Source organism: Rhinoderma darwinii, chromosome 6, assembly GCF_050947455.1.
Source record: "Rhinoderma darwinii isolate aRhiDar2 chromosome 6, aRhiDar2.hap1, whole genome shotgun sequence".
Lineage (NCBI taxonomy): Eukaryota > Metazoa > Chordata > Amphibia > Anura > Rhinodermatidae > Rhinoderma > Rhinoderma darwinii.
In genome coordinates, this window is record NC_134692.1 from 128,494,668 (window position 1) to 128,521,559 (window position 26,892).

The following is a 26,892-nucleotide window of genomic DNA, read 5'->3' on the forward strand; positions in this document are numbered from 1 at the left end:
AAATGATTCTATTTACGGAGACCCAGACATCTTATTCCAAGCCAAGAGGCCCCATACAGCAATATGTGATTTTAGGGAAATACTTCTATTAAATCTTTATTAGTACACACTAAGAAGTTCCAAAAATGTATGTAAGATCTCCCAAGTACACAAAAAGAATGTGTCTGCTGACGGGCCTTGTGGCAACCATGGGGTTCACATTCAATGCAATACCAGAAATGGATTAATAATGGGGTTCAAAGCATTGAAAAACCGCTATTTCACAAGATTGGGCAGTTTTAGTTTTTGAGAAGAGAATTTTTAATTTTCTCAAAAAGGTTGCCGAGGGTTAGAAAAAAGGGTCGGCTTTTTACCAGAAACAGCGCCACTCTTGTGCATGGGCTTTGTCTGGAACTACAGCTGATGGCCATTTAAATGAATCCAATACCAGACACAGCTCATGGCCAAGAGTGGCGTGGTTTTTAAAAAGTGAGTAGACCCTTTTTTCTAATCCTGGACAACCCCTTTAACTATCCTACTAAATCTTACCGCTGGACTGACGGTTTCTTGTCCACAGACTTCAGCATTGACCTCCAGTCCTCAGGGGCTTCATGTTTTGTCACTTTATTGCCAGAATTTTGCGCTGAAATGTAAAAAGACTAATTAAGAGAAAGTAAAAACTAAAAATAAAAAGTTGAACCACGTTGGCATGCACTTCAAAGAAATCAGATAAAGTAAGGAGGATGAAAAAAAACAGAGCCGGAATGTGCAGATGGACGGAGCCAAATCATAAACTTGTTCTCGGCAAAGCTCTCCCACAAGTAAACCCAACCAAAGGCCTGTAATAAAAAAACACTTACTTTTTGAGGAGGACTCGTCCATCTTCTGGACTTTGCCAGGGGTGAGTACACTAGGCTGGGCAGGTTGTGTATGATGTGCGGGAACAGACGTCTTATCAGAGCTTGGAGTTCCATATCCCTTGCCGATACTTTTTGATGGAGTATTTTTGGGAGGCTCAGGACTAGACACTGATATTGGCACTTTACTTTTTCTTTCCTTTGGAACAGGTTTCTCCGGCTCGGTCTTGGAAGTGGAAGACATTGTTCCATTTGGCTGAGGCTCTGGTAACCTAGAAAATCATTTTGTTAAAACGGAACTACGAGTGACCACAGAGGCATCTTCTAAGTATGTGTCCAACTCAGAGCTGGCACCAGGTGTATATGGGCCCTTCACTAACAGAGTCACAGTGGACCCCGTGTTCACTTGACAAGCACACAGTATTTTTACTCAGATACCTTCAGACCTCCAAGCCTAGGGAGTCTTTAGGTGGCCACGCAAGTTACATTTACGTCAGCCAAATCCACCGATTTCGGCTGGACCGGACAACTATCTAATACAGATTAGATGTACGGCTGACGTTCGGCAGAAGTCAGTGGAAAAAATAAAGAATTGGGCCTTTGTTCTCAAAGGCGATAAGCCACCGTCAGAGGTGTCAGACAGCATTTTATTCCGGTTTCCTCATTGAGAACACATGCATGCTCGGCTGAAGCGACCATGCATGTGTATGGGGAGGTCGGGAGGAATAGCTGTTAGCTGACAGCTATTAAAAGGTGTCTGGTCACCTTTAGCATCTGCCCAGGTTTGTTAGTGGTCAATGTTGTCCCTGACCACCTGGTCGAGTCTTCAGTTGGTGTTTAGGTGGTCTAAATCAGCCTTTACAGAGGTCTAAGAGGACTATTTATGGCCAGCTTTACGGTGCCCATACATTAAAGTCGGCCAATGTGTATGGGGGCGTAGCCATAGATCAGGCACTTGGAATTTCAACATGCCCAATCTTTTATTCCTACAGAGTTAGGCAGCTGCCATGTGTCTGGCAGTGGCTTATGTCCCTCAACCTACCCGAGCATGGAGGTTTATGGGGTAGTCAGGAGAGAGTAGTCAGCTGAACGAGCATTTACTGTATATAATATATACAGCCAATAACGAAAAATGAAATTAGTAGAATGAAATTATAATTTTGCCTACAAAAATACATTGCCGGTTACAAGCGAGATCATACCTTTTTGAAGTTGATACACTGCTAGAAGAGTCCGCAGGTTGGGAAGACTTCGGAGACGTTGTATCTGGAATATTTTTCAAGAGAAAGTTCCTAGCTTTATCTTTATCAGCGTTGACCTCAGATGTGCGTGGTGTTACGTTACTAGCCACCGATCTACCAGGCCCATTGGACACAGATATTTTTGGAGACTCTCGCCCAGTTGAAGATGGATTGGATGTTGGCTCTGGAACAACAGGATTTGACTGAAAAAACTTTTCGCGGGCTTCCTTATTTTTTGCAGTGGATGATAACCAAGGATTTGATAAGGTGCTTGGTTCCTTTGTTTCATCTTTAGTAGTTGAAAAAGACCACTTTCCAGTAGACATAGGAGACACCGTTATGACATTTCCAGAGGCACCAGTCATTTTGGTTTGTTGACCAGTCTGTCCTAAAAAATTTTGCGCATCTCTTTGAGGTGAAGAAGAGTGACTGATATCTTTGTTTTCTTTGCTCCCCTGTAAGTTACTAGTTCTTGGGCTATTAGACATATTTGAAGCCATTCTGTCCTTATTTGGGCCCAAAGGACTAGAGGCATGGGTTCTGGATTCAGGGCTACCATAAAATCCCAATGCAGTCCTATTTTTGGATTCAGGTTTGGTTGTGCTTGTAGGAACATCCTTAATGACTGTGGTTTGCACATTAGGAGTGGTCTTATAGCCAGAATCTTGTCCAGCTGTACTAGGGACATCAGTAGTGTTTTTGTTGGCAAAGACAGCAAAAGTTCTGTTGGTTGGTGCTGGGACAGACGGACTTATGGCGCTTTTCCAAGATCTCCCGGTAGGGGTGCTGCTTGGTTGACTAGTAGTGACTGGGCTGCTCCGATTATCTCCTGAAGAAGATACTACAGATGTATATGGCCCACTGGATGAAACACTAGTAGATGTAGGGGAGGGAGTATGACAATGGTGATTTGTGCAGACTAATGTACCCGGATGATCTCCAAGTTTATAGCTGCCCGGCTGCAATGTTCTCGAACACTGTTTACACCTGAAAATTAAAAAAAGTGAAAAATATTTTTAATGACCTAGTATAAAGAAAAAGCGGTCCTTCACATAGTACAACAGTCTCAGCTGCCATGCTCACCAGACCTACCTGAAGCAATTCCTGTGATAGAGTTTCCCATCAGCCATATGCCTTTGAACCAAGTGTACATGTTTACCGCAGATTAAGCAATTGCTGCTTACTGTGCTGTTAGGATTAATTTCTCTTATGCCCTAAAGAAAAAAAAAGAAAAAATGTTGGAATTTCTAGTAAATACTAATGTCTAACAGGTAAGGAATATGTTAGAGGTGTTGTCCTGGATCAGAACAACATGGCTGTTTTTTTTTTGTTTTTTTTTCAAAAACAGCACCACACCTACCCCGAGGTTGTGTCTGGTATTGCAGTTCAGTCTTCACTATACTGGAGCTGATCTGCAATACTAGACACCAACCATGGACGGGTGCGGCGTTATTTCTAGAAGAAAGCAGCCATATTGTTCTAAACCTGGACAACGCCTCTTAACACGGACCAAGAGAACGGAGGGTAAGGTTAGAATAGAGAAGTCAACGCATGAGATAATCCATTAGAGCTCACGTTCACCAAACAACTCCATCCTATCTACATGGATTGGTTTACCAAGGAGACACCTTGTTACCTATATATGAATTGACAAAAGTAAAATTAGTATTAGCTAACTTAAATATTTTAAACTGGTTCGTTGTGGATTTTGGAACCAATGCTGGTATTGTTGGATGCTGGGATATGTAGTTCAGTTATCGTTGTTAGATTCCATCAATCCAGATATTTCTGAAGTGTGTATGGTCTTACCGCTCGAACTGGAGCATTTTCAACAGCCGGACTGCCCTTTTGTGCTGGTTGGGGAGTGGGTGACGGCTGAGGAACATGATTGGTTATTTTCTTTCCAGCCGGTTCTTCGGAAGAGTCGGGAGGGGGACGTTTCACGGCTGAAAGGCCTCCAACTGGAAAAGGAGGTCAAGAGCGTTAATGAAAGATAATCTTATTGAGTTCTAAAATTCCCCATTTAGATATTTTCTAAAGGGCCCATCTACTAGTAGAAAATCTCTAGCAACCAGCAACACCATCTGTCATTGTGTATAAGGAACAGAGGCTAGATTTGCTTTCTCACAATTTCATGTGTTTCATGGGTTAAAATGAACTTTTCTTCTCTCTTTCAATGCCGCCTTTCTTGGTCACGCTCTCTATTCACTGCCAATCACCCATAGAATACAATACAGAATCCTTGCAATAACTTCAAAGCTCTATTCCTCCCTAGACATCTCTTCACCAATGTACAGATACCAGTCCAAATGCAGCCTACACCGCACTCCCATCTAGCCTCCAGATACTCTAGATCTATATAATTAATTAGATCGATATACATAATTTCTAACAAGGTAATCATATAAAAGTATAATAATAGATATTATAATAAAATACATTTGAGGAGTTAAATCCCATTGCGGATCTATTAGTAGCTTCTGGTCCTATTACACGGCCCGATATGGGCCGTCAAAATAAGCGCCGATCAATGAGACAACTCGTTGATCGGCGCTCGTTTGCTCCTTTCACAAGGAGCTATGATCAGTAATGTATGGGGACAAGCGAGAGTTACTACGATCATTCGTCCCCATACATTTCAATCACATTGGCAGAACATCTCCCGGTTTACACATGAAGACGTGCTGCCAATACCAATAATATTTAATGCTGTATAAACAAGCAGATCAGCTGATAAAGGATTGTTTGCTCCTTCATCGGCTGATCGTTGCCCTGTTTACACAGGACAATGATTGGGAACGAGCGATCACATGAAGTCTACAGTCTTAGACAGTGCGTCTTTCAGGGCAGTATAGGTGATACTGCGGTCAGCAGCCCAGGGAAATTATTCCAAAAGAGGAATCAACCCTCTGTTAGATCTCACTTGCCACCTGCGAGTTATCCCATGGAACCTGCACAATGGTCCTATTACTTATGTGCAAAAATGGGTCCCATTACCCACCAAATATGTGGTATGGGACCCATATACCCATGGGCCAATGTGTGGAAAAGAGGATAGCCTCTCCCTCAAGTGTCCAACAAAGGTAAACAAGGGAATTCAATATGGATGACGGGACATAGGGAGCCCAAGAGGCCATGATCATTTTCACGTCCGGAGGCCCAGATACTACTGATGGCAGTCCTATCTTGGACTATTTCGGTATCATGTTGGTTTTGGCATCTTTTCACCAGATAAAGTTCACTACAGATGCAATCTATTATTGTTATTCCTCAGCCGGAAATCAGAGCGGAGTTATTCATTTATGCAGTGCTAACCAGTGATCCATTAACAAAAATAATCAGATCACACCAGACAAGGAGTGTTTTCTACAGACTTCTTAAAACACAAGGCGTTTATAGCTAAACAATACAAATGTTTTCTTCATTCCCAACGGACAAGTAACAAAAAAGGACAAATAAAGAGAAACTTGTGTTTTTTCCCCCACTATGTAGTTTCAGCCGAAAAGCCTAAAAAGAACATGTTGAGGCCTCCTCCATGGCAGGTTCAGGGCAAAACTGCAGCCAACTTCTGTTTAATCAGCTTGTGTATTTACTGAGGAAATATTTGATTTCCAAAAAAGTACACACCTTAATCCACAGCACAAAATTACAAAGAAAAGAAATCACATGCAGCGTACAAGGAAAAAGCCTCCAACAAAAAAAAAAGTGGGAAAACCCCACAATGATTTCTGTGGAACTTTTTGTCCTACTTCAAAGTAGTGTAATGGCCGGACGCTCCTGGGAAGAGTAGGCTAAAAGATGTCTCCAAGATGATGTCAATAAAGTTTATTGAGAGCTCTGGATATGCTCTTACGTTGTAGTAGATTAGGTTTCCCAGTTTGGTCCACAAAGCTCCTGGGCTATCGTGGCTAAACTTAGACAGAAGACTGGAGAACAACTTTGGGGTAAAAACCTACAGTTATCGGAAGCTAAAATCTGTAGCTGGTGGTGACTCTGAAGGACTAAGGCCCTGTTCACACAGAGGTTTTTTTGCCGCGTTTTTTGTCACGGCAAAAAACGCCTGAAATTGACTCCCATTAATTTCAATGGGAGGTGGAGGAGTCTTACCGCGAGCAAAAAAAAACGCTCGCGGTAAAAAGAAGCGACATGCCCTATTTTGAGGCCTTTTCTGCCTCAAAAATCCCATTGAAATCAATGGGAGACGGAAATAAACGCATTTGCCGCGTTTTTTTTAAAGTGATTTTTTACGCGCTTTCGGCAAAAAAACGCTCGCAGTTAGTCCATCTTTCTGCTGAAGGGATAGCTAAAAAAAAAAGCCTAAAAAACCGCGCCAAAAAACACGTGTGGTGCAAAACCACTTCAAAAAAACCGGAGCAGAGTTTTCCAGGCAGAATTTCCTGCCTGCAAAAAAACTGTGTGTGAACTGCCATTTTAGACTCCCCATAGTGAACGAGTCATCCACAGGGCTTTGTCGATTTACAATTAACAGATTGATTAGTTGCAGGCTAATGCGGGTCATACACATTAGATAAGTTTGCCGAATCCACTAATCTTGGCGGGATCAGCCCAGAATGTAACGTGTACTGGGACCGGCTGACTGATGCCGAAAGTAGATGTCATAGGTATTGAAAGATTGGGCATGTTGGAGTTTAACATGCCTGAACCTTTATTTCCGGTAGGAGAGAAGCCACTTCCAGACCCCTCTTTTATCCCCCCCCCCCCCCTCATTGAAATAAACATGCACATGCCGCTGAGCGTGCATTTTTAAGATGGAGTCGGAAGAAATAGCTGTTCGGCCGAGAGCCATTACATGCCCTTACACAGAGACGAAGGCTGGCCACACATATTAGATCATTGTGGGCTGAGCGATCATTCGACTGACAGCTATTCATCCTGATCCCCCCCCCCCCCCCCCCCATACACATATACCTTTGGCGGCAGGTTATCTCCCCTGAGAATAAAAAGATTGGGCATGTTGAAATCCAACTGCCTGATGATCTCTCCCCCGACATCTGCCATCGGAAGAAAGGTCAGGAGGCCAAATAAGATGGTTGGCCGATCCCTCTAAAATGGGCAGGCCGATTCGGCCGACATTAATCTAATGTGTATGGCCTTCCTGAAACCGCACAGATGATGTTGTATAACCCTTTTTATCCCTTATTTACAAAAAGTTTGTCTTAAGCTGGCCATACACATAAGATTTTGATCAGCCACAATGCCAGAACAAAGGATTTTGATTGGTCAGAGCGATCATGCCAGACCTGGGAGAATTTAAGAAAAAAAAAAACACAACAGACTAAGCTTGCACAAAAAGGCAACGGTTCGGCCAGATTATACGCTTGTATTTTCTGTAGACTACGGCCTAAAAAAATCCAACCTGACTGATCACATTTTTGTCAGACATGTGCTATCGCCAATATCAAACAATTGTTGTCCGCCATTTCGGCTGATAATTATTTTGTGTGTATAATCATCTTCAGATGAATTTTCAGATTATTCCCTAGGAAAGGAAAAGGCTGCTAGGGGAAAACCTGTGATCTCCGCTCTGAGACAGTAGAATGGTGGCCATTCTATCTCCTTCCAATTGAACAGATCTCTGGTAGTTGGCTACATAAACATTCCCAGAGCCAGGAATGTCCCATAAAGGGGAGTGACACTATTGTGCTCTCCGGGACTTTTCCACGGATAATTAAATCAGACGGGCTGAACTGTGACTCCAGTTTCATTTTCCAAATCTGTAGGATTACTGCATGTTCTAAAAGTCTGTTCACCCTCTTGAGATAGAGGCCTCTGACCTACAATCTAACTGGAGCAATTTATCTAAATGCCAAATCATGTACGACATTGAATGCCCGTTTTTGCAGTTTGACAAAAATAAAAACACTGGACTAGGTTAGTTAAGTTAGTCCAAGTTTAAAAGCTCTAAAGGAGTTATCTGGTTTAGAAAACTTATTTTCCAATACCCTATTAGGAAATCCTCAGTGAATAGAAGAGGGATGCCATTCTGAATCCTCATCTATTATCCAGAGTGGATATCGGCTACAAAGGATATCTTTACATGCATTACAACGCATTGGTTTCAAAAGGCATTGTGTAATACTTCAAATCACCTGTGGTGGTGCTGAGGAGAAAATCAACACTTCCCTGAAAGATTACAGCTGATTGCTGGGGGCCCCAGGAGCAGGAGGCTATGTGATCAATTTATCGTTGGGGGAGCTTTGTAACTAAAAGGAACGTCCAAAATGGATATTTCCTTTAAAAAACATTTTCAATATTAGTTTCCCCCCCCCAAAAAAATCTACATATAGCAGGTTATTAAATCGACTACTTTTCAACCAACCTGAACTGCAGATATACCGATTTATACAGTGATATGTGCATGTATTGAGAGATTAGGTGACAACCCCGGTAGAAGCTGTAATGGCAGCCAGCCATAATGGTTGTCACCCAACTTACTTATAAATGGTCATTACCAAGAAACAGATGACAGAAGAGGAGAACCGTCAGTGGAGCAGAGCCGGAAGCGAGCGTTCCATTGCACAAGGGACTCCCCCCAGCGGCCAACGGAACCAATTGACTTTAATGTGTTCCGTCGGGATGTCCGCAGTTTTACCAGCAAACCGACCGTAGTGCAGCGTGCTGCACTATGGTTTCCGGTAATCTCTAATGGAGCCTCCAACCAGATGTGAGCATAGCCTTATGGGCTTATATCAGATTTAAAGTAAATACAAAATTTTGCATGTTTTTTTGTTTTTTTTTTGTGATTTCATTTTATGGGTAAATACAGTTTGAATGTTTTCGATTTTTCATTATAGTCTTACAATATGAAATGTTTAACACTGTGTATACACAAGAAAGACAGAGGCCAGGGGCAGAGGTCATTTTGTCAGTGCACATTCCTCAGCGCTTGCGAGTTGGAAGAAGTTTTTCCCCCATATGAGGAGCACAATTGAAAACATTTTGGGCAATCCTCCCGGGAGACTGATCCCTTTCATTCCCTTTTCACTAAAGAGGACTGTCACACAGAGGAGGGGGAGCAGCACAATCTCTTTTCTAAACACAACCACACTACACAACCAGTTCTATAAGCCTCATTAAGAGAAAGTCATACAAAGGATTTTCCGTTTTAAACCAAATATTCGACAACCTAATATAAACCTGAACAAAAGCAGAGGCTAGTGTAATATATTAGATACGTTTAATATACATTGAGATTCTAAAGAATAATGAATTCAAGTACCATAACCACATTTGTCGCTTCGACCGTGCCTTACTATAGGTCATGTGACTCGAGCCATAGGGTGTAAAGCCAATAAAAAATTTTGTGGCTGACATGCAACACAAACAATGGGGAGATTTATTAATCCTTCCTGTGCAGCGATCACAACAGACATCAACAGGGAACACACACGCTCATGTAAACGGGGGTAAGCTGCAGTACCAGACACAGCCACATTCAAACGGATGTCGCTGTCAGGCCGCAGCGCTCATTCTGCGGATTCCGAAGGTCAGAGCTCCATTAATGACTTATCCTAAAGATGTCTTTAAGGATGCACCGCTGTCCGTATAGCCTATTAGGCCATATCGACATCATAGAGAAGGGACCGTAACAGAAAGCCACTCTAATAATGGCTCCAGTTCTGGTGGACCGGGTCCATCTATACATTACATGGACGGCCACCATGTAATGCTACCTGCTGCTGCTACAATGTTGCTGCAGTGGACAGGAGTAAGCAGGTAAGCCGATCCTGCGGCGATCAGCTGGCTTAGCTGTCAAAAGGGGTTGTCTCGGTGAGACAACCCCTTTAACAGTGTTGGATTGGGGCTCCTTGGGCCAACCAGAGAAGATCATTTTTAGGGCCCACCCTATATCTACATGAAACATGTCCACTTTTCATTTCACCATATTCCTTGTTGTTATCATTGTACATACAGGACATATCAATAAAGTCTAATAGTTCATGTGATTCAACTCATGAGAAATAGACCCTGGTGGCAAGTGATTGGCTCTGAAGTCACCTCCAAATGGGGTTGTATTCTGCTGGATCTTTAAGGCGCATTTTTGTAATAAAGCCTGGGAGCACCGGAGGATCCTCTAGTTCTCTGGTGGGCCAGTCCGACCCTGCCCTTTAAATGTAAAACCCTGGAAAACCCCTTTAACTTTTATTAAAGATACTGTAAAGCTGTAAAAGCCACTGCTATTCAGCCCTGACATCATATACCAAGTAACTGTACTTCTACCGGACAATGGCTTTAAGAAAATGTGTGAAATAAATAGCCCTATTTAAAAAAAAATAAAAAAGGTACATACATACAGAATCTACATGATGGAGATCGAAGGAGTAACTTCAATCTTCTGGGCCCCAAATGCAGAATCGGTATCAGGGTCCCACACCTACCATGTGCCTTTTCATTATACTGGTGGTCTTCTTATGTAGCAGAGGGGTCCTTGGGCCATCTCATACAACAAGGGCACACGTGTGACTGCTACTTCTGCACCCCCTATAGCTATGCCCATCAGTCACCCAAAAAAACAAAAAACAAAACCTGAATAGTAAAGCTGGTTACTCACTAGGCGAGCGCCCATGGAAGTAGTTATAGTATTGTGACACGTAAGTCAGGATGCTGAGTCTGTCTGGGACTTTTAGACTGACCATATCTTCCGCATCCAGGAGAGCTGGAATTCCAAGCTGTTCCTCAGCAACACGGAAAGCCTGCAGCATAGGGGGAGAAGAGACGACTTATGGGAAACATTAAATTACAACGAGAGTAGCATTACTAGGGCTGTTCTCAGTTACTCAAACAGCTGGGGAGTGGACCTCAAACAGCCCGCTGTGTAAAGACATCATCCAATGAAGCTCCTATCAACGATGCACCGTTATCTATTCATGAATCCTGCAAAAATTATTTTTGTCGATGTGATAACAGGAGGGGCAGACATATTGGTTGTCACCTATCCTAAATTACCGTAGTTGGGATATTCAGTTTTAATATGAAAATTAGTAAAATTGTTTTCAGTTGAATAACTGGGGCACCAAATGGTTATCAAACTAAATACTGAACATCCCATATGTGTTCTATAGATTTATTTATTTTTGGGGGGGGTGGGGGTAGAAAGACTTTAAAGGGGTTGTCTGGTTTTCAATTACTTTACCAAGGAATTCAGATTTAATAAATAGGGGACGTCGTTCTTTATCTATTAGCCAAAATGGAGCAGCTAGAAAAAGCGTATCTCGCTCTGGAGCACCCGGTACGTCCGTGTATTAGGTAGGAAGTCTATTGATTTCAATGAGTATTGTGTAATGCTTCATTTGTCCTGTGGTGGCACTGCAGGGAAACTGAACACTTGATTCCAGGTTCCTGCAAATTACAGCTGATCATTGGGGATCTAAACATCAGGACACCATCTTTTCAACAGGAGATCCTGCTAACAAAAATGGAGTGTCCAAAGAGGCCAACTTCTTTAAGTCAAGTTTACATGCCCAAACACCGTAAACTTCGGGAAATGCATGTTAGCAATTTAAATATAGAAATACAAAAATATTTTAAATGTAAAAAAAAAAAAAAAAATATTACCAAGAGTTAGGTTATAAAAAAAAATAACAAAAGTAATATTGCTTAATTTTGAAAAAGGAATATAAACTTACCAGGTGATTGTTCTCATAGACATTCTCCTTGCTAAGTGAGTTGAAATTTCTGGAAAATAAGAAAAAATATATCTTTTTACCCATGCATATTAGGTTCTCAAATCTACTACTTTAAATTGAGGTTTTATTTTGCAGCCAAATGTGAATTTAAAAGAATTGTTCCAAGAATACACTACTACATGCCATGCCGCAATGCCCACAGGCACTCTAAATTGGCCAAAGACAATCTAATGTCTATAGGGGCTGCCAGATGTTCCCAATATTTTATGTAAAAAAAATAAATTTAAAAAAAAGCGATCCGACAGGTTGAATGGAGCTAAGCAATGCCAGCAGCGCTCTAGAGGACTTTGTGTGAGCACGTATTACGTGTACGCACATTAACTTCAATGGGAGAGGTCTAAAAATACATTTCCTTTGCAGAACACAGATGGACAGGCCAGATTCTGGACCCCATGATCGATTTATTTACCAAGAGTGCTGCCAAAGGAAAGTGGGTTGTCCAACCCCTTTAATGGGGACATGATTTGACTTCTGCCCACAGATTATATAAGAGGCCCACTAAAATTCCAAGACAATGGGATTTACAATTGCATCAAACAACCCTTGAAACATCACCACAAGTAAAAAAGAATAAAACATAATACAAAGCAAAAAAAGTGAAGTTAAACTTCTATAGAACTAACAGGTCACATTCGTGTGTACTCAGGTTTGCTCATTAGAGGGGGGGTAATCATGGGGAAGGGGATCCAGAGCCATAGCTAGGTTTTCCTTTACCTGAGGCACAGGTTCAGTTTGCTACCCAAGCCCTGTAACTAAATACCCTGTCGAGCTACGCCCCTGAGGAATCAATAGGAGGCGGAGCTAAAGCAAGAGACATGACATCAGACGCAGATTTATACTCTATAAAAGGTTCAATTTTAAAGAGCAATTCAACTACTTATACCATAAGATCTGAAGCAGTTAGGGGTCCAAGCCATAAGTACAAACAATCGCCTACATAGAAAAAATAAAAATAAAAAAAAGGAGCCCCATAGCAAAAACCAAAATGAGTCCACATTATAGTGCCAAATTTGCCACCCAGGACAGATGAGACTTGATGCCCTTGGGTCAATTCAAAGAAAAGTAAAAAGATTATGTTTTGTGAAAAAATAACCTAAAATTGGGATAACATTGTAAAAAAAAAAAAGAATTAAAAACAAAAAAACAAAACAATATAATACAATGCAAAAATTATTATTAAAAAATCCTATGTACAGGTCACATACATAGCGGACCCAACTGTGCGGTCTGTGAAGCGACAAGGTCTCACATCCTACCACGTATGACCGGCTCTACATTTCTGGTCTCCTTCCAATATTTTAGTACAAATACAATTCCGAGGAATATTTTGTAATCGCACTAATCTGATTTTTAGTTTATGAAAAGTCAATAAAATCTGCAATATAAACATAGACCACAAGGTGAATGATTAACGATAGGAGTCAATCTCAGGCCATATCAAAAGTGGGCATCCCCGTAACCACGCTGGCATGTACAGCCAGGCAACCTGCCGTGGATACAGTGACATCCTGAATTAATTTGCATTGCCCTGACCCTTTAGTATCTTATCCAGGTGCTTCCTGTAACACAGCACGCAACACTGCCTCATGCGGGAGTGACAGGACCCAGCTGGGAGACGAGAAGATACAGATCTTATGGCTAATGAAACAGGACACGGCACACAATGCCCAGCGTTGGCAGAAGACATAACAATAGGACAATAAGAAAGAGCATTAAAGTGGTTTATCCAGGATCAGAAAAAACAAGCCTCTTTTTCCAGAAACAGCGCCACTCTTGTCCATGGACTGTGTCTGGTATTGCAGCTGAACCCCAAGTAAATGGTTTTGTATTGCAGCACAGCCACTCTATTGCAGGGCCATATAATGTGGACCGTAATGTATAGCATGTGCCTATAGCAGCGTATGGGAAACCCAGGTCTATAATATGGCTGTGTGCATGAGACCAGAGCAAATTGGTCTACATTTCTGTGCTGATCACCAGAATATCATTATAGGGGTCGGAGCTCAGTTTTTTTGCTACAGAAATCCAAATCCTCTGTTTCCTTTCACACAGTCAGAGTAAAATGATAAAATTCTGGCTACCTGACAGCAAGCAGAGATTTTGAAAATGGTAAACATTTGAAAATCAAAAGGGGGGAATTTATTAAGACTGGTGTTTTATACACCAGTCTTAAAGCTGAAGAATGTCGAAGTTAAATGTGCCAAATTTATTAAGAGGCGAACGCGCCTTACTGAATTTGGCACATCTCGGCAGTCCTAATGAAGAAAAAATAAATCTACACCTACTATATGCAGGCATAAATTTACGCCATTTTCCGTTATTTAAAAATAAAAAATAAAACCATTAACCCGCCCACCTTTCTTGCCGATTTCAGAAGTGAAGAGGAGAAAAAAGTAGCAAATTTCAGCGCAAATATGGTGTCCACTAAAATGCCAGAAAAGTGGCCTAAATCTAATAATAAACTCTCCAAAATATATTATAATGTTGCATAACATTTCATTATTCGATATTTAAACTTTACTGATAAGAGTGGACAAAACGCCTCATCAGAAATAGTTTGAAAAAAGAAATAACAATAATCTTTATTTTTTTGTGGACACGAATATGTCGTCACAGTCTCAGTATTAGTAGGAAAGCAATAATTTCTCAGGAAAATGTGTAATTCCTGCCACATCATTTTTGGCAGACGTTCTACAAATGCAGTACATGTCAGTAACCACAAATTCCCCCATCTCGGCGCGGTCACATGCTGACAATCCCAGTGCAATGACCACTTATAACCACAAACTTTATACGGGGGAGGGGGGGGGGGGTAAATGACTGAGTCACTGAATCTGTGTACAACATCTGGTTAGTATCCCAGGTCCAGATTAGCGTCTCGCTCAGGGAACAGAAACACAAAAAACTTCCCTTTAATTTATGATTAAGACAAATTTTATAATGCGGGCGGATATGTGGAATACCATGTTTTTTGGCAGACAAATTGTTTTCCTCACTCTCCGATACCAGCTCAGTGTCAATCCAGGTTTAACCAGCACAGCGAAGACAGACTAGTTGCTATAGATACAACTAACAACTGTTTTTTAGATGGGGTTGTCAGGGAGCATGTCCATAGCAACCAGTCTGTTTCACATTACTATGGTCTTCAGTTCAAGTCCAAACTGGCATTGAGCTAAGGACAGGGAAGGATTAAGGAGGCAGTATTTAGATGGAGAACCCCTTTAAGAACACTAGGTCTATATGGGTTTTCAGTCTCTGGATGTAAATAAGGTGGTTTCCATTCACTGATAACTCTGATAATGGTGAGAAATTTAAAATGTATATTGGAAATGTGCAGACCTTGTCAGGATTAGGCCTCATTCACATCGCATTTTAGTCCTTTCTTTAGCGAGTACATCAGGAAAACGTGTCCACAGTGCTCCATAAATAAGCACGACAGAGACCAAGATGGTCCTTTTTGCCTCTGTCGGGCAGGTATAAATTTATTTTTTTTTGGAGGATGGACTAAAGTAGTGGACTGCACTATTTCATCCTGAAGAATCCCGCAAAAAAAAATAAAAAAAAAATATTTACAGTGTTTTTGAATGGTAGCCTATGTGTGAGGGGTGTCACTTTGCGTCATCTGTCAGAGGTACATCGAGGAGCCTCCCCAGGATCAGGCATCGCTCGGCCCTGGGATTCTAATCCTGGGAAAGCCCTGAACGACGCGATCCACATATGGACAGTGACGTCAGGGGCTTCCCCATGCACTGCGCTTTAAGTAGCGCTCTGCCCAGGGAATTCATGTGACGTACCTCACTATATGCCGGAACACACACACATGCATATATATATATATATATATATATTAAACACACACACGCGCGCTATGAATATAAGACCATGGGTACGACGATTTCAAGGAACTCTGCTTTAAATTTTCTCCTTGGAATTAGCTCGGCTTCTCCTTTCATCCTTTTCACCATTGTAGATTTCTTGTACAGATTCTTTTATCTGTGAGTGCAGATGTTCGATATCAGCCAGAGGTAAAAGAACAAGTCGGCTTCAGTGAACACAGGAAAAAATACCAAATGGGGAGGAAGGGCCCAGTGACTTGAAGACCCCAAAATAGAAGGCATTATAATAGTTTTATCCGGACGTTTCCTGCACAGCAGACGTTACAAGGATGACAGCGCACATCCTCTCCACCCGCCACCAGCTTCGGGCCTGCACAACTAAGTCTCTCTCTGTTCAATTTTCTGGCCCAGCGGTTCTTAACCTTGTTTGGACTGGACCCAGGGATTGCAAAATTTTTCGATTTGTATTTCAATACTTTCTTTTCAGTGATACGGTTTTTTTCTTGGATAACTTTCTAATAAAGTTTGCACATGGAGAAATGGGGACCCCAGAGCAAAAAGTTAAAATGGGCCCCAACTTTTGGTCTTGGTTCACACTGCGGCCTGGCACATGGAGAGGCAGAGAAAAGCAGCATGACCCTTGGCTAGTTCTCCAGCTCCCTCTCCGGTTTGTGAATGTTGCTGTGCCAGCTCAAATTCAGAATGCCCCTGGGGTTTTTGGGGTAAGCCCGAAATGGGGTTTTTCAAATTCATGAGCCCCCCGAGCTGTAGAAATGGCTACCTCGAGGGTAAACATGCTTTTAGTTTATTGGGACAGCAGCGTACTACTGAAATGGCATAGAGAACTACTTTTCAGGTTCACGTGATAGGATCTGATCTTTCGGACAGTGATCCCATCGTAAAAGACTACAGTGGGCCCCACCTCATCCTCAAATGGCTGCTTACAGGGAACAATAGACTGCATGCCACTGCACAGCAAATTAACAAAGATAGATGTTAGGTTTAGTGTTGCCTTAGAGGGATTTCCCAGGAAAATCCTATTTTGATGATCAAATGTGCCCCGTCCCCTTTGTTTACATAGGCACAGCAGCTCGTGTGCAAGTGAATGGGGCTGAGCTGCAGTACCAGGTACAGCCACACATGGAGTTGTGCCCCCTCCTTAATTTAGCTGATAAGCGGGAGTCACAAGGGTCAGACTTTTACCAATCTTTCATTGATGGCCTCGGGAGAGCAGCGTACTAGGCTCATATACATTGGAGCATTGTAGAGATACCCGAATAAAGCCAGACAGGAAGATAAAACTTGGATTGCCACATATGCCTTGCCATCTCACTTTACTTCCCCTCCATCCCTTAAAAGGGTTTTCCCATAATCAATATTGATCACCTATCCACATGATAGGACGGGCTTATCTGGCCATTCCTATGCGCCCCTTTCTATGGGGCTGCCCCTTAGCTAGGCATATGGTGCGCACTGGGACAGCCAGGTAAGGCCGTTCTCTTGATCAGCGGGGTCCCAGCGATCAGACCAACACCGATCAGATATTTATCACATATACTGTGAATAGGTGATAAATATCGATTAGGGGAAAACCCCTGTAATCGTGTCTTAGGAGTCAGGGGCTTGCGTCTTTCCCTGGTGATAGCTCAGGTTTTATAAGGCATCACACCTTTGTTGTGATGTAAAGGGACCCTGCCCTAATGACAGGTTCCCTTTAAGTGGCACCAACCAAAAGTGCCCCCTGACTAACACTGCGGCCTGAGGTTTTATTCTTAGCAGAAAAACTAAATCTATGTAGATCTCCCCACCAGAGTACGTAGAAATCTAGGAAATGATCCATGTGAAATTCCTGCTGATAGTTGATAGGTCAGTAAACAATCGTGCTGGTGCAGTGGGATTTATTGCACTCCTGTATTGTGAGAGGTGAGGTAATCACCACCTGTCAGCGCACCATGGCCGCAAACAATGATCAGAACACCTACAAAGCAAACATTTTATATCAGTATCTACACAAACTTTACTCAGACTAGGGTGTATAAAGGATCCGTGGGTGGCACAGGGTGTCCGAATCTGAACCAAGACAATAAGAAACACCGGAAGAAATATTCTCCAGGCATCTTTTGTATTATCTTGTCAGGTTAGGTATCCAAAGAAGTCTCATGTACAGTAACCAAAGAATTGAGAATAATGCTTAAAGGGGTACTCCCAACTTAGACATTTATAACATTTCCACAGGATATGCCATAAATGTCTTATGGAGGTCTCGGACCCGCATCTATTTCGAGACGAGGGTCATTCAAACCCTGTTTCACCTGGTGAGGCCGTCTCTGGCCGCAGATTCCAGGTGGGCACTGCTCAGCTGTTTCCTTACCTCCCATAGAACAGAATGGAGAGAGCTGTGCACATTTTCGGCCCCCTTTCTACTAGTCCCCACCTGGAATCTACTGTGGCCGCCACACCAGCTCTAAAAGCTTTAAACCTTCAACTCCAAAAGCAGGATTTACGAGCCAAATATGAAGGATTAGTTACACATAGTGGGGGGAAAATATAAAATTTGGGACCTCCCATCCTGATGCTGCTTCATGCGACTATAACAGCCCATTCTGGCATTAAAGGGCATGGTGCTTGTTTGCCCCTTTCCCAGCCATCCCTTGTAAAAAAAAAAAAAACCTGGCGTGACCCTAGGGCGATTCGCCTCACCTGTTTGCAAATGTTGCGGTGCTTGCGAAGAAGGCGAGTCTGAATCTCGGCACAGGGTCTCCCATCTCTTACCAAAAGAGGATTAAACCAATCTCGCTTTCTCCAAAAGTAGATAAAGGGGCCCTCTGTCTTTATGGTATGTATGGCCTCGCATGTACATGAAGATCCATTAATTCAAGACTTTACTAGCACTCAGGACCTCCCTCTATGAGCTAGAGCAGTTCCGTTCTGGTGGATCTGGCCCGTCCACGTATTACATCAATGGCCAGATACTATATTTATGGCCAGACGATACTTCTTTGTATCGAAGTGGCTACGATCAGCTGATCGCCAGGTAGGTTTTTGAGATCTGGAGTTTCCTTTTAATGCTAATATTTTCGTATGGAGATTGAGAATGTGGTATGGACTGTAAACATTCTTGCCACAGGTAGATCTGTATTGTTTTTTTATTATTATTGTGTGACTGAGTATTATGAGAGTCTCGAAGTAAAAAAAAAAACTCATGACAACCTTTAACACCTTCAGAACAGGAATGAATGTGTCGCATGGGTTTAGGTCCTTTTACTTCACTTAAAGTGTAACTAAACTTTCAAAAAAATGTCAGTGACATCTCAGAAATTTTGATCAGGTGGGGATCAGAGCACGGAGACCCCCACCAATCGCTAAAACGAAGCGACAGAAGCGCAGGAAGTGCAGCTCTGGAGCACAAACTGCTGCGATAACAAGTGAAACATTGTGCAGGCTGAGAACACGATCACATAGCAGTTTTATTTTCTAGCTGTGGGAATAAAAATCAAGTGACAATATCTCACTAATGTCCTCCAGCTCCTGTGTTTAGGTCATCTGCGGAGAACATATTTACCAATGACATAATAAGATGGCCTCGCACAGACGCTACTGGAAACCTGTAACAGTGCGGACATTTATCCATGCTGCTCAGCAACACCCTGTTTTCACATTTTCCAGCGCTGCCCACACACAGTGCTCATGTTAATCAGGACTCATGAATGCCGCATTATTTCACATCTCAGGCCGAGAACGCCCTTTCTTCAGGCCAAAACAACCCCAGAAAGTGACACTGTCAGACAAGATCAGTTTATTTCATCGGACGACATTATTTCCACATAGATGCATTTGGACAGACATTTTTTAAAAAAAAGGTGTCAGCAGTTTTTTGTTTTTTTTGGGCTCTATGAAAATAACTTATCAGCCCTGCGCCCTTTTTCTCAGAAATGTTGCAGATAATTATTAAGTACTGTATATCCCTGTACACTCAGACGGTTAAAAGAATACAGGTTTTATAGAAATAAAATGTAAACATTGAATGATAAAAATGTATAAAAACGTTATAATAAACTTTTTAATTCAATTCCCCACCTGGTTGCTGTCAGTAAATGGGAACACGATAGATAACATTCAGCTGCTTTTAAGCCATGTACACACGGCTCGGTAATGCCATTTGCTGAAACTTGGATTTCTACCGTGGATTGACCACCGTATCTGCACGCGGATGCGCCCCATTCTAATTTAGCGGAACTAATCAGCGCAATAATTCAGTGCAATAATTTGCAAGATGTGGATTGCAAATTCTACCTACGAACGCAGTGGGCTGTCAGCTTAAGGCCGAATTCAGACTAAGTAAGTCCGTGTAACGGCCATTAAAACACATAAGGGTAGAGACCTTGCAGAACATTTTGTTGGCTACCTCGACTGTTGCTGCCATTCTCGTCTGCCGCCAGATGTTTACATTTGGCGGGAGATACAGTCGGCAGATTGGGAGGTACTATTGAGGCGGCAACCAAAGACACCCGAAGCCTCTGCTGCATAAGAGTTTTGTAGGAGAAGACTCAGGTGTCAAATGGTGGCCTTGGCATTAGAACATCCGATCTGCCGGATGTGCCTCCTGTCGTCATATTTAAACTTTTAGCGGGAGAAAAGAACACCAGCAACGTTGGCGGTGTCCAATAATCTAATCACCAACGCTGGCGATGGCCTATAATCTTATTTCCTATTCTATTGTGGCTAGTAAGGGCCCTTTAACATGGGGCAATTATCGGGCAAATGAGCGTTCACAGAATGCTCATTCCCGATCATTGTCCTGTGTAAACAGGGCAACGATCAGCCGATGCACGAGCAAACGCTCGTTCATCGGCTGATCGTATCGTTTCGACAGCCTAAAATATTATCGCTGTCGGCAGCACATCTTTCTATCACGTGCCGCCATGATAGAAATGTACGGGGACAAGCGATCGTAGTAACGATCGCTCGTCCCCATACATAGATCACTGTGAAAGGAGCAAACGAGCGCCGATCAACGAGCTGTCTCGTTGATCGGCGCTCGTTGTTACAGCCAAAATGGGCTGGTGTGAAAGGACCTAAAGGCCGGATGTAAGCTTCAATCTAAAAACAGCTTCATAAGGATCAAGTATTCAATACAAGGTTGTCATATAATCGGACAAGTGTCTGTAGACATCCGGGAAGATACTTACATGAGGTCAGACCTGTGTTTATGTAGAATGGCACAGAAAGCCAGCCCATCCCGGAACGACGTGGTCATGTTAGTAATGTTAACGTCACGATATCCATCACACTGCTGCTTGCACCACTGCTGGAGAGCCTTGATAGCGGCCATGCTGGGGAGGGCTGCAGAGAAAAAAAAATACAAATTATTTTATGGAGAATGAAGTAAAAAGTTACGTTACAAATTTATACTTTTAATTCCATCTGCATTCAACCGGGCACTGGATGTGGGAAGGGCACACAGACACTAGCAGGAAGAGTTAATGGGGGTTTCCAGGCATTAAACATTGATGTGCGATCATCTGTATGTCCTGTCGTCAGATATCAAAACTTCTGTCTGGAGTCAGAAGATTATTTTTTGTTACCATAGCGACACGACTACAGAGAATGCCGCTCAATATCAGGAGAAAAGCGGTGTCTTTAGTCAGACTATAGATATTACTAGTTCAACAAGTCTAGACCGACCCAGAGACGGCAAAGTTGTGAACCAGCAGCAAATGGGAAGATAAAGAGAATTCTACAAAAGATTGTAGACCTGCAGGCTGTCTACACACCGGCGGACAAGGATGTCACTTCTACTTTACGAGGTGCAGGTATCGTCACACAACATGCCCGACTCAAACACGAAAACTGGACTTGTAGAATAAAGGTCTAAACTTTGTAACGCAACCTCTAAAAAACAGCTCACAATAATGAAGAGTGGCCAAAGAGCCCACAGGTCTAAGCAAAGGGGCGACTTGGCTGGATCACTACACTCAGTTTCTGCTTTTAGAACTTAAAGGGGCTGTCCAGGTTAGGAAAAAACATTTTCATACACTATCAGGCAATTATAGGGCGGTCCTCCATTCAGGATTCTCATCTCATGGCTAGAGTGGAGAGCGGTTACAAAGAGTGTCTCTCGCTCTGGAGGACCTGTCCTGTCCTGCATTACACGGACAGCTATGGATATGAATGAGAACGGTGTAATGCTTAATTTCTCCTGTGGTGGCGCTACAGGATATTGAACACGTAAGGCCCTTTTACACTGGCCAATTATAGGGCAAACGCTCGCTCATAGAACACTCGTTACCGATAATTGCGGTGTCTAAACAGGGCAGCGTTCAGCAGATGAACTAGCAAACATTCACCTGCTGATCGTATCGTTTTAAAAGTGAAAAGTATTATCGTTGTCGGCAACACATGTGTAAACAGGGAGACGCGCTGTCATCATGATACAAATGTATGGGGACGAACGATCGGAGTAACGAGCGCTCATCCCCATACTAGGTACCTGTGAAAGGAGCAAACGAGCGCCGATCAACGAGCTGTCTCATTGATCGGCGCTCGTTTACACGGCCCAGGATGGCCATAGGATCCTTCGAACAAGTAGGAATAGTCCAAAGCAGAGAGTCCCTTTAATTATATTCGATAACGTTACAAATCGGAATCACGGGTCTCTGCTGGACTGTAATGAAGTTCCTACAGTTCCATAAATGCTCTGGGAAATTTATGTACCATGAACGACAGCCTAGTACCAAAGCAGGGTTAAACCGACCCATCGAAGGACCTCTGCTAGGTCCACCTTCTGACATCTAACAAGGCCATAGATGATCACCAGAGGACAACCCTACATCAAATGAATAGTCACGTTGAATACTTATTGGTGGGGTTCACCACATTCCTTCTAGATTTCTCAAATAACTTTGTCATCCTTATTTATTGCATTGCCCTTGTGTGCAGAACAGCAGATATTTCCCTAAAAATGGATTTGCACTTGTTTTGCATGGCCCGGAGTGTCAGCCCTGAAAGCCATTTTATCTGGTACCCATTAATTTACCGCTGAAATGTTTGACGCCAGAGGTATATATAGCCCTGGGATTTCTCATATAAGCAAGAATTCGAAGCACAAGCTTATAGAACTTGTAGAAAAATCGGTCTGTGTACACCATGAGCCCATAAGATGGTAGTACAGATGTGTAAGGCCCCGTTCACACAGAGTTTTTTGCCGAAATCGCCTCCCATTGATTTTAATAGGTGGCAGAGGCTTTTTTTTCCCACGAGCAGAAAAAAAAAAAAAAAAAAAAACGGGAAAAATTAGCGACATGCCCTTTCTTCTGGAGTTTCCCACTCTGACCTCCCATTGACATCTATGGGAGGCAAAGAAAGCGTTTTCACTGCGTTTTTTTGCCCAAAAACCGCTGCGTAAATCTGCGTGCAGGCGGTTCAAAATCTGCCTCAAAATTCCAGACGGAATTATGAGGTAGATTTTTCTGCCTGCAAAAAAACTCAGTATGAACAGGGTCTAAGAGTAGACTTAGTGTCATCTATGGCCAGGGGCAATAAGGCTCATCATATGCCCCTTACCTTCTTAAACACAGTAGGAGCAGTATAAGTCTGGGTCTACACAGCGACTTTGGTAGCAGGACATGACCATAGCAACTAAAGATTGTCTAGTGTTTCGCGTTGCGACACACGGCATAACACGACTGCGACACGACAGTCGCAAAAAATTGCAAACCTGCTGGATTCTTGGTCGCAAGGTGCACACTACTTTGCAATCTTAGACCTCAATGTAAATTGCATACGACCGCAACTTGCTTGCAACCTTTACAAATGTGTCACGTGACATCTAAACGCACACGAATCACACCAATTCTTTTGGTCGGAGACTTCATGGCGTAAGACCAAAGTGGCCGAATAGCCCTAGTCTGAATTCAGTAAGCTCCCCCTAGTGGTGGCCGCCACTGGACAGAATGTATTCATTTGACTCTTTGTTGACAAGCCATGGATTCAGAGCTCCGATCCCTATAAAAGGTATATGGTGTTATTTAGGCTCCGCAATGCTCCGGGTCCTATTACCAAAATTTTTAGTCCACCCCTGATATATATTCACAATACACAACCGATCTGTACAGTCACAATCCCGAGACCTGCGACCTCATTAACTTACAGCATATATGACGAAGTTTAATAACTTGTTCGGTTCATGTAAAAGTACAGAAACTCTTCAGAGCAAAACACAGTGTGCAGAAAACCAGCACATTAGAGACGCCAACTCCAAGAACTTTGCTCTTTATTATGAGCAGCAAGTTATAAATCACATAGTGAATGCAGTAAATTCTTCTTATTACATTATAGCCTTAACCCTTTGCAAGCCGGCCATGATCACAAGATCCTATGGAAAATTGCTCCATTTATTGCAAAAGTCAGGACGCTCGCATTGCGCCATGTCAGACGTTCTACGGAAAGAGTCGCTAATTTCCACAATATCGGTCATAAAAGGCAATACAGAATTGTGTAAGATTATATATATATATATATATATATATAGCGCGCACAATATTATACAGATCTAGGAAAACCTGTTGATCTCTCTACAACAAGCAGATACCAGAAGAAAGTGAAAGCTCAGGATCACCAACCTATTCCCAGAAGTAATGTCTATGCATTAATACAATACACACACATATGGGCAGGAAGGAGTTAAAGGCAGGAGCAGCAGCTTACTTTTTAGAGCTCCACTCAGTTGCAGCTTTCCTTCAGTACATAGATGCGGCGTCCTCCATAAGTTAACAGCGCAGAGAAGAGCTCCCAGGAGAAACCCTGTCACTTCCAACCCGGAGCGCAGCGTGTGAGCCTATGACTCGCTGACTACCGTACAGCCGGGCCAGTGGGCGGGGCTTGTGTCGGGTGGGCGGTTCACAGCTTCAGTTGTAAGAGATGAGCAGAGCGGGGTTGTGGGCGGGGCTAAGGCGTGCTGGTAGTGTGTAGGGGCGGGGAGATAGGATGATGACATCACTCAGCACTTTGAGTCGTGTTGTTAGTTACAGGCTGTGGAGGTGAAGTAGCTGGAAATGTCATATCCTTCACGTTACATGTCACATATCTTGATGGACATGTGTCTTTTTTCAGCCGTACTAACTATGTAACTATATCACATGGTAAGTCCTCATATATGATGTGTGATATCAAATCTAGTCTCAGACAAATATCCAGGAAAAAAAGTATAGTATTACTAAAAAGAAGTATTACTAAAAAGAAGTAAAGTATTGAAAAAAAAAGTGTGATTAGCGCATGGGACGGAAATGCTGCAGAATTTCTGTCTGGAATTTGCGTGCTGCAATTACGCAGCGAATAGCACCAGAGTGAATAAGACTTTGAAAAAATCTCATCCACACACGGGAAAAAAAAAGAAGCAGAAAACACGTACAGAAATGCGGATTTTCAATATGCAGCATGTCCATTTCTCTTGCGTAAATGCGGCAGACATTCCAACCAGCAATTCCGTAGCATTTCTCCGTCTTGTGTGGAAAGTGGCCTTAAGGATACGACCACACACTACAAAATTTCAGCATGGAAAGTTTGGACGTAATTCCCTTGCTTTTTACTTTGGTGTAGACGTAGCTAAAGACTAAGGACTTGTTCACACAGTGCAGATTTTCTGCAGATTTTTTAAACCAAAACCAGGAGCGGAACCTAAACAGAAAAATATGTAAAGAAAAGCCTTTTCTGCTCACCTGGATCCATTTCTGGTTTTGGATTAAAAAAAAATGCATGCGAAATATGCAATGTGTGGACAAGGCCTTAGTCCACAGGTTGCCAGAACACTGCGGGATTTCCGTCCAGAAATTTTTGGTTTGCAGGAAAAAAACATGCGGAAATTGACCTACGGTGCGGATTTAGAATCTGCAGCATGTCAATATCTCTCTTGTGAAAACGCTGTGAAATTTCCGCATGGAAATTCTGCATTGTTTATGCTACCGGCGGCCGAAAAGGGCACTAATATCAGGCATTGTGGCTTTAATGAGGTCATTAACCTCTTAAGGTCCTGCCTATTTTGGGCCTTCAGGACGCATTCCAAGAGCCATAACTTTTTTATTTTCCCATACTGTATGAACTTCAGATGTATAGTCAACATACCTGCTGCTCTGCTCCCGAATGATCCGCCCTCCGTTCCTTCATTCCGGTCCCCTGATAATTGGTAACACAGTCTCAGAAGCCTGATGAAGACCTAAGTATTAGGTCGAAACGCGTAGCTTCCAGATCCATTTATAGAGACATATGCTGGATACATGTAAATAAAGCTGTCTTATATTTCATTCACTGAGGGGCCCTTCAGTTATTGGGGACGCAGCCGACTGTCAACGTTTGTGCAGGAGCGGCTTCAGTAAGAAGTGATCCTTTTTTCACGTTTCTTTGGACTCCGAAGGTCAGCAGACTGCCCTCATGTCTCCAGACGCTAGAAGATCATGTTGTGCCGACTTTCCTGCACAACCACAGAAGGCGAGTGTATTACCAAATACGCCCCCTCTTTCACCTTTGTTTGTACCATCTGTTTTTGAATCTACGGTATCTGCGCTCTGTGTCTCTCTGTTTTCCTGTATCCGTCCCCATTTCTGAGATTATTAGAGGTAGGGTTGGTCTGGTGCCTGCAGGTAAGTCACTGGTCACATGGTTGGTAAACAGGACTGAGTGTCATAAGTGTCACCTTATATCTACTCGATGTCATCTAAGCCTATCACGAAAAAATATATGAAAGAAGGTATATGAAGTAAGAAACCGCAACACAAAATCATCTCTGCTACATCTGTATATGGCATTTACATAACGATAATACAAAGCTCCTGATTTCTGGTCAATTCTAGTAACTACAGGATTGTGATATCCGGTGGCATTAAACACGTGTCAAAGCAAGAAAAAAAACATACGTTGCCAAAATGGAATATGAACACAAAAAGAATTTCCTCATAGCACGTCACCCAGGTAGTGATGACCTTAAGAAGCTGCGGGGTTACGCAAAAAGGATTTTCCCTATAGAAGTGTTTCATGTACGTTTATTACTCATTACTAATAGCAGAACACTAGAACTTATCCAGGGAGCATCGTGTCTTAAAGGCACCACGAACTAAAGACCTGAGTAATCTGAGGCAGACTGATGTCTGGCAACACACGACCTGAATGCCCCATATAATAGGCTGCAGGGCACCCCATGAACAAAAAAAAGGAGGAAGCTATGACATGGACATTTTTTGTATTACCCATTTTTATTAGCCCCAATCTTATTGAAAATAGG

The 26,892-nt window shown here is 42.6% G+C and overlaps 1 protein-coding gene across 1 annotated transcript in view; it reads right to left on the reverse strand.

Moving 5' to 3' along the window:
- MICALL2 (MICAL like 2) overlaps nucleotides 1–24,447 on the reverse strand; it is a 42,920-nt gene extending 18,473 nt beyond the window's left edge. The window contains exons 1-9 of the mRNA XM_075830331.1: nucleotides 24,327–24,447; nucleotides 20,810–20,963; nucleotides 11,725–11,773; nucleotides 10,650–10,791; nucleotides 3,887–4,038; nucleotides 3,170–3,291; nucleotides 2,039–3,064; nucleotides 840–1,108; nucleotides 529–622 (exon numbers count right to left, since the gene is read on the reverse strand). Coding sequence (XP_075686446.1) covers nucleotides 529–622; nucleotides 840–1,108; nucleotides 2,039–3,064; nucleotides 3,170–3,291; nucleotides 3,887–4,038; nucleotides 10,650–10,791; nucleotides 11,725–11,773; nucleotides 20,810–20,952 — 1,997 coding nt within the window. The 5' untranslated portion in view covers nucleotides 20,953–20,963; nucleotides 24,327–24,447. The remainder of the gene's footprint in view (nucleotides 1–528; nucleotides 623–839; nucleotides 1,109–2,038; nucleotides 3,065–3,169; nucleotides 3,292–3,886; nucleotides 4,039–10,649; nucleotides 10,792–11,724; nucleotides 11,774–20,809; nucleotides 20,964–24,326) is intronic.
- Nucleotides 24,448–26,892: the final 2,445 nt, after the last annotated feature.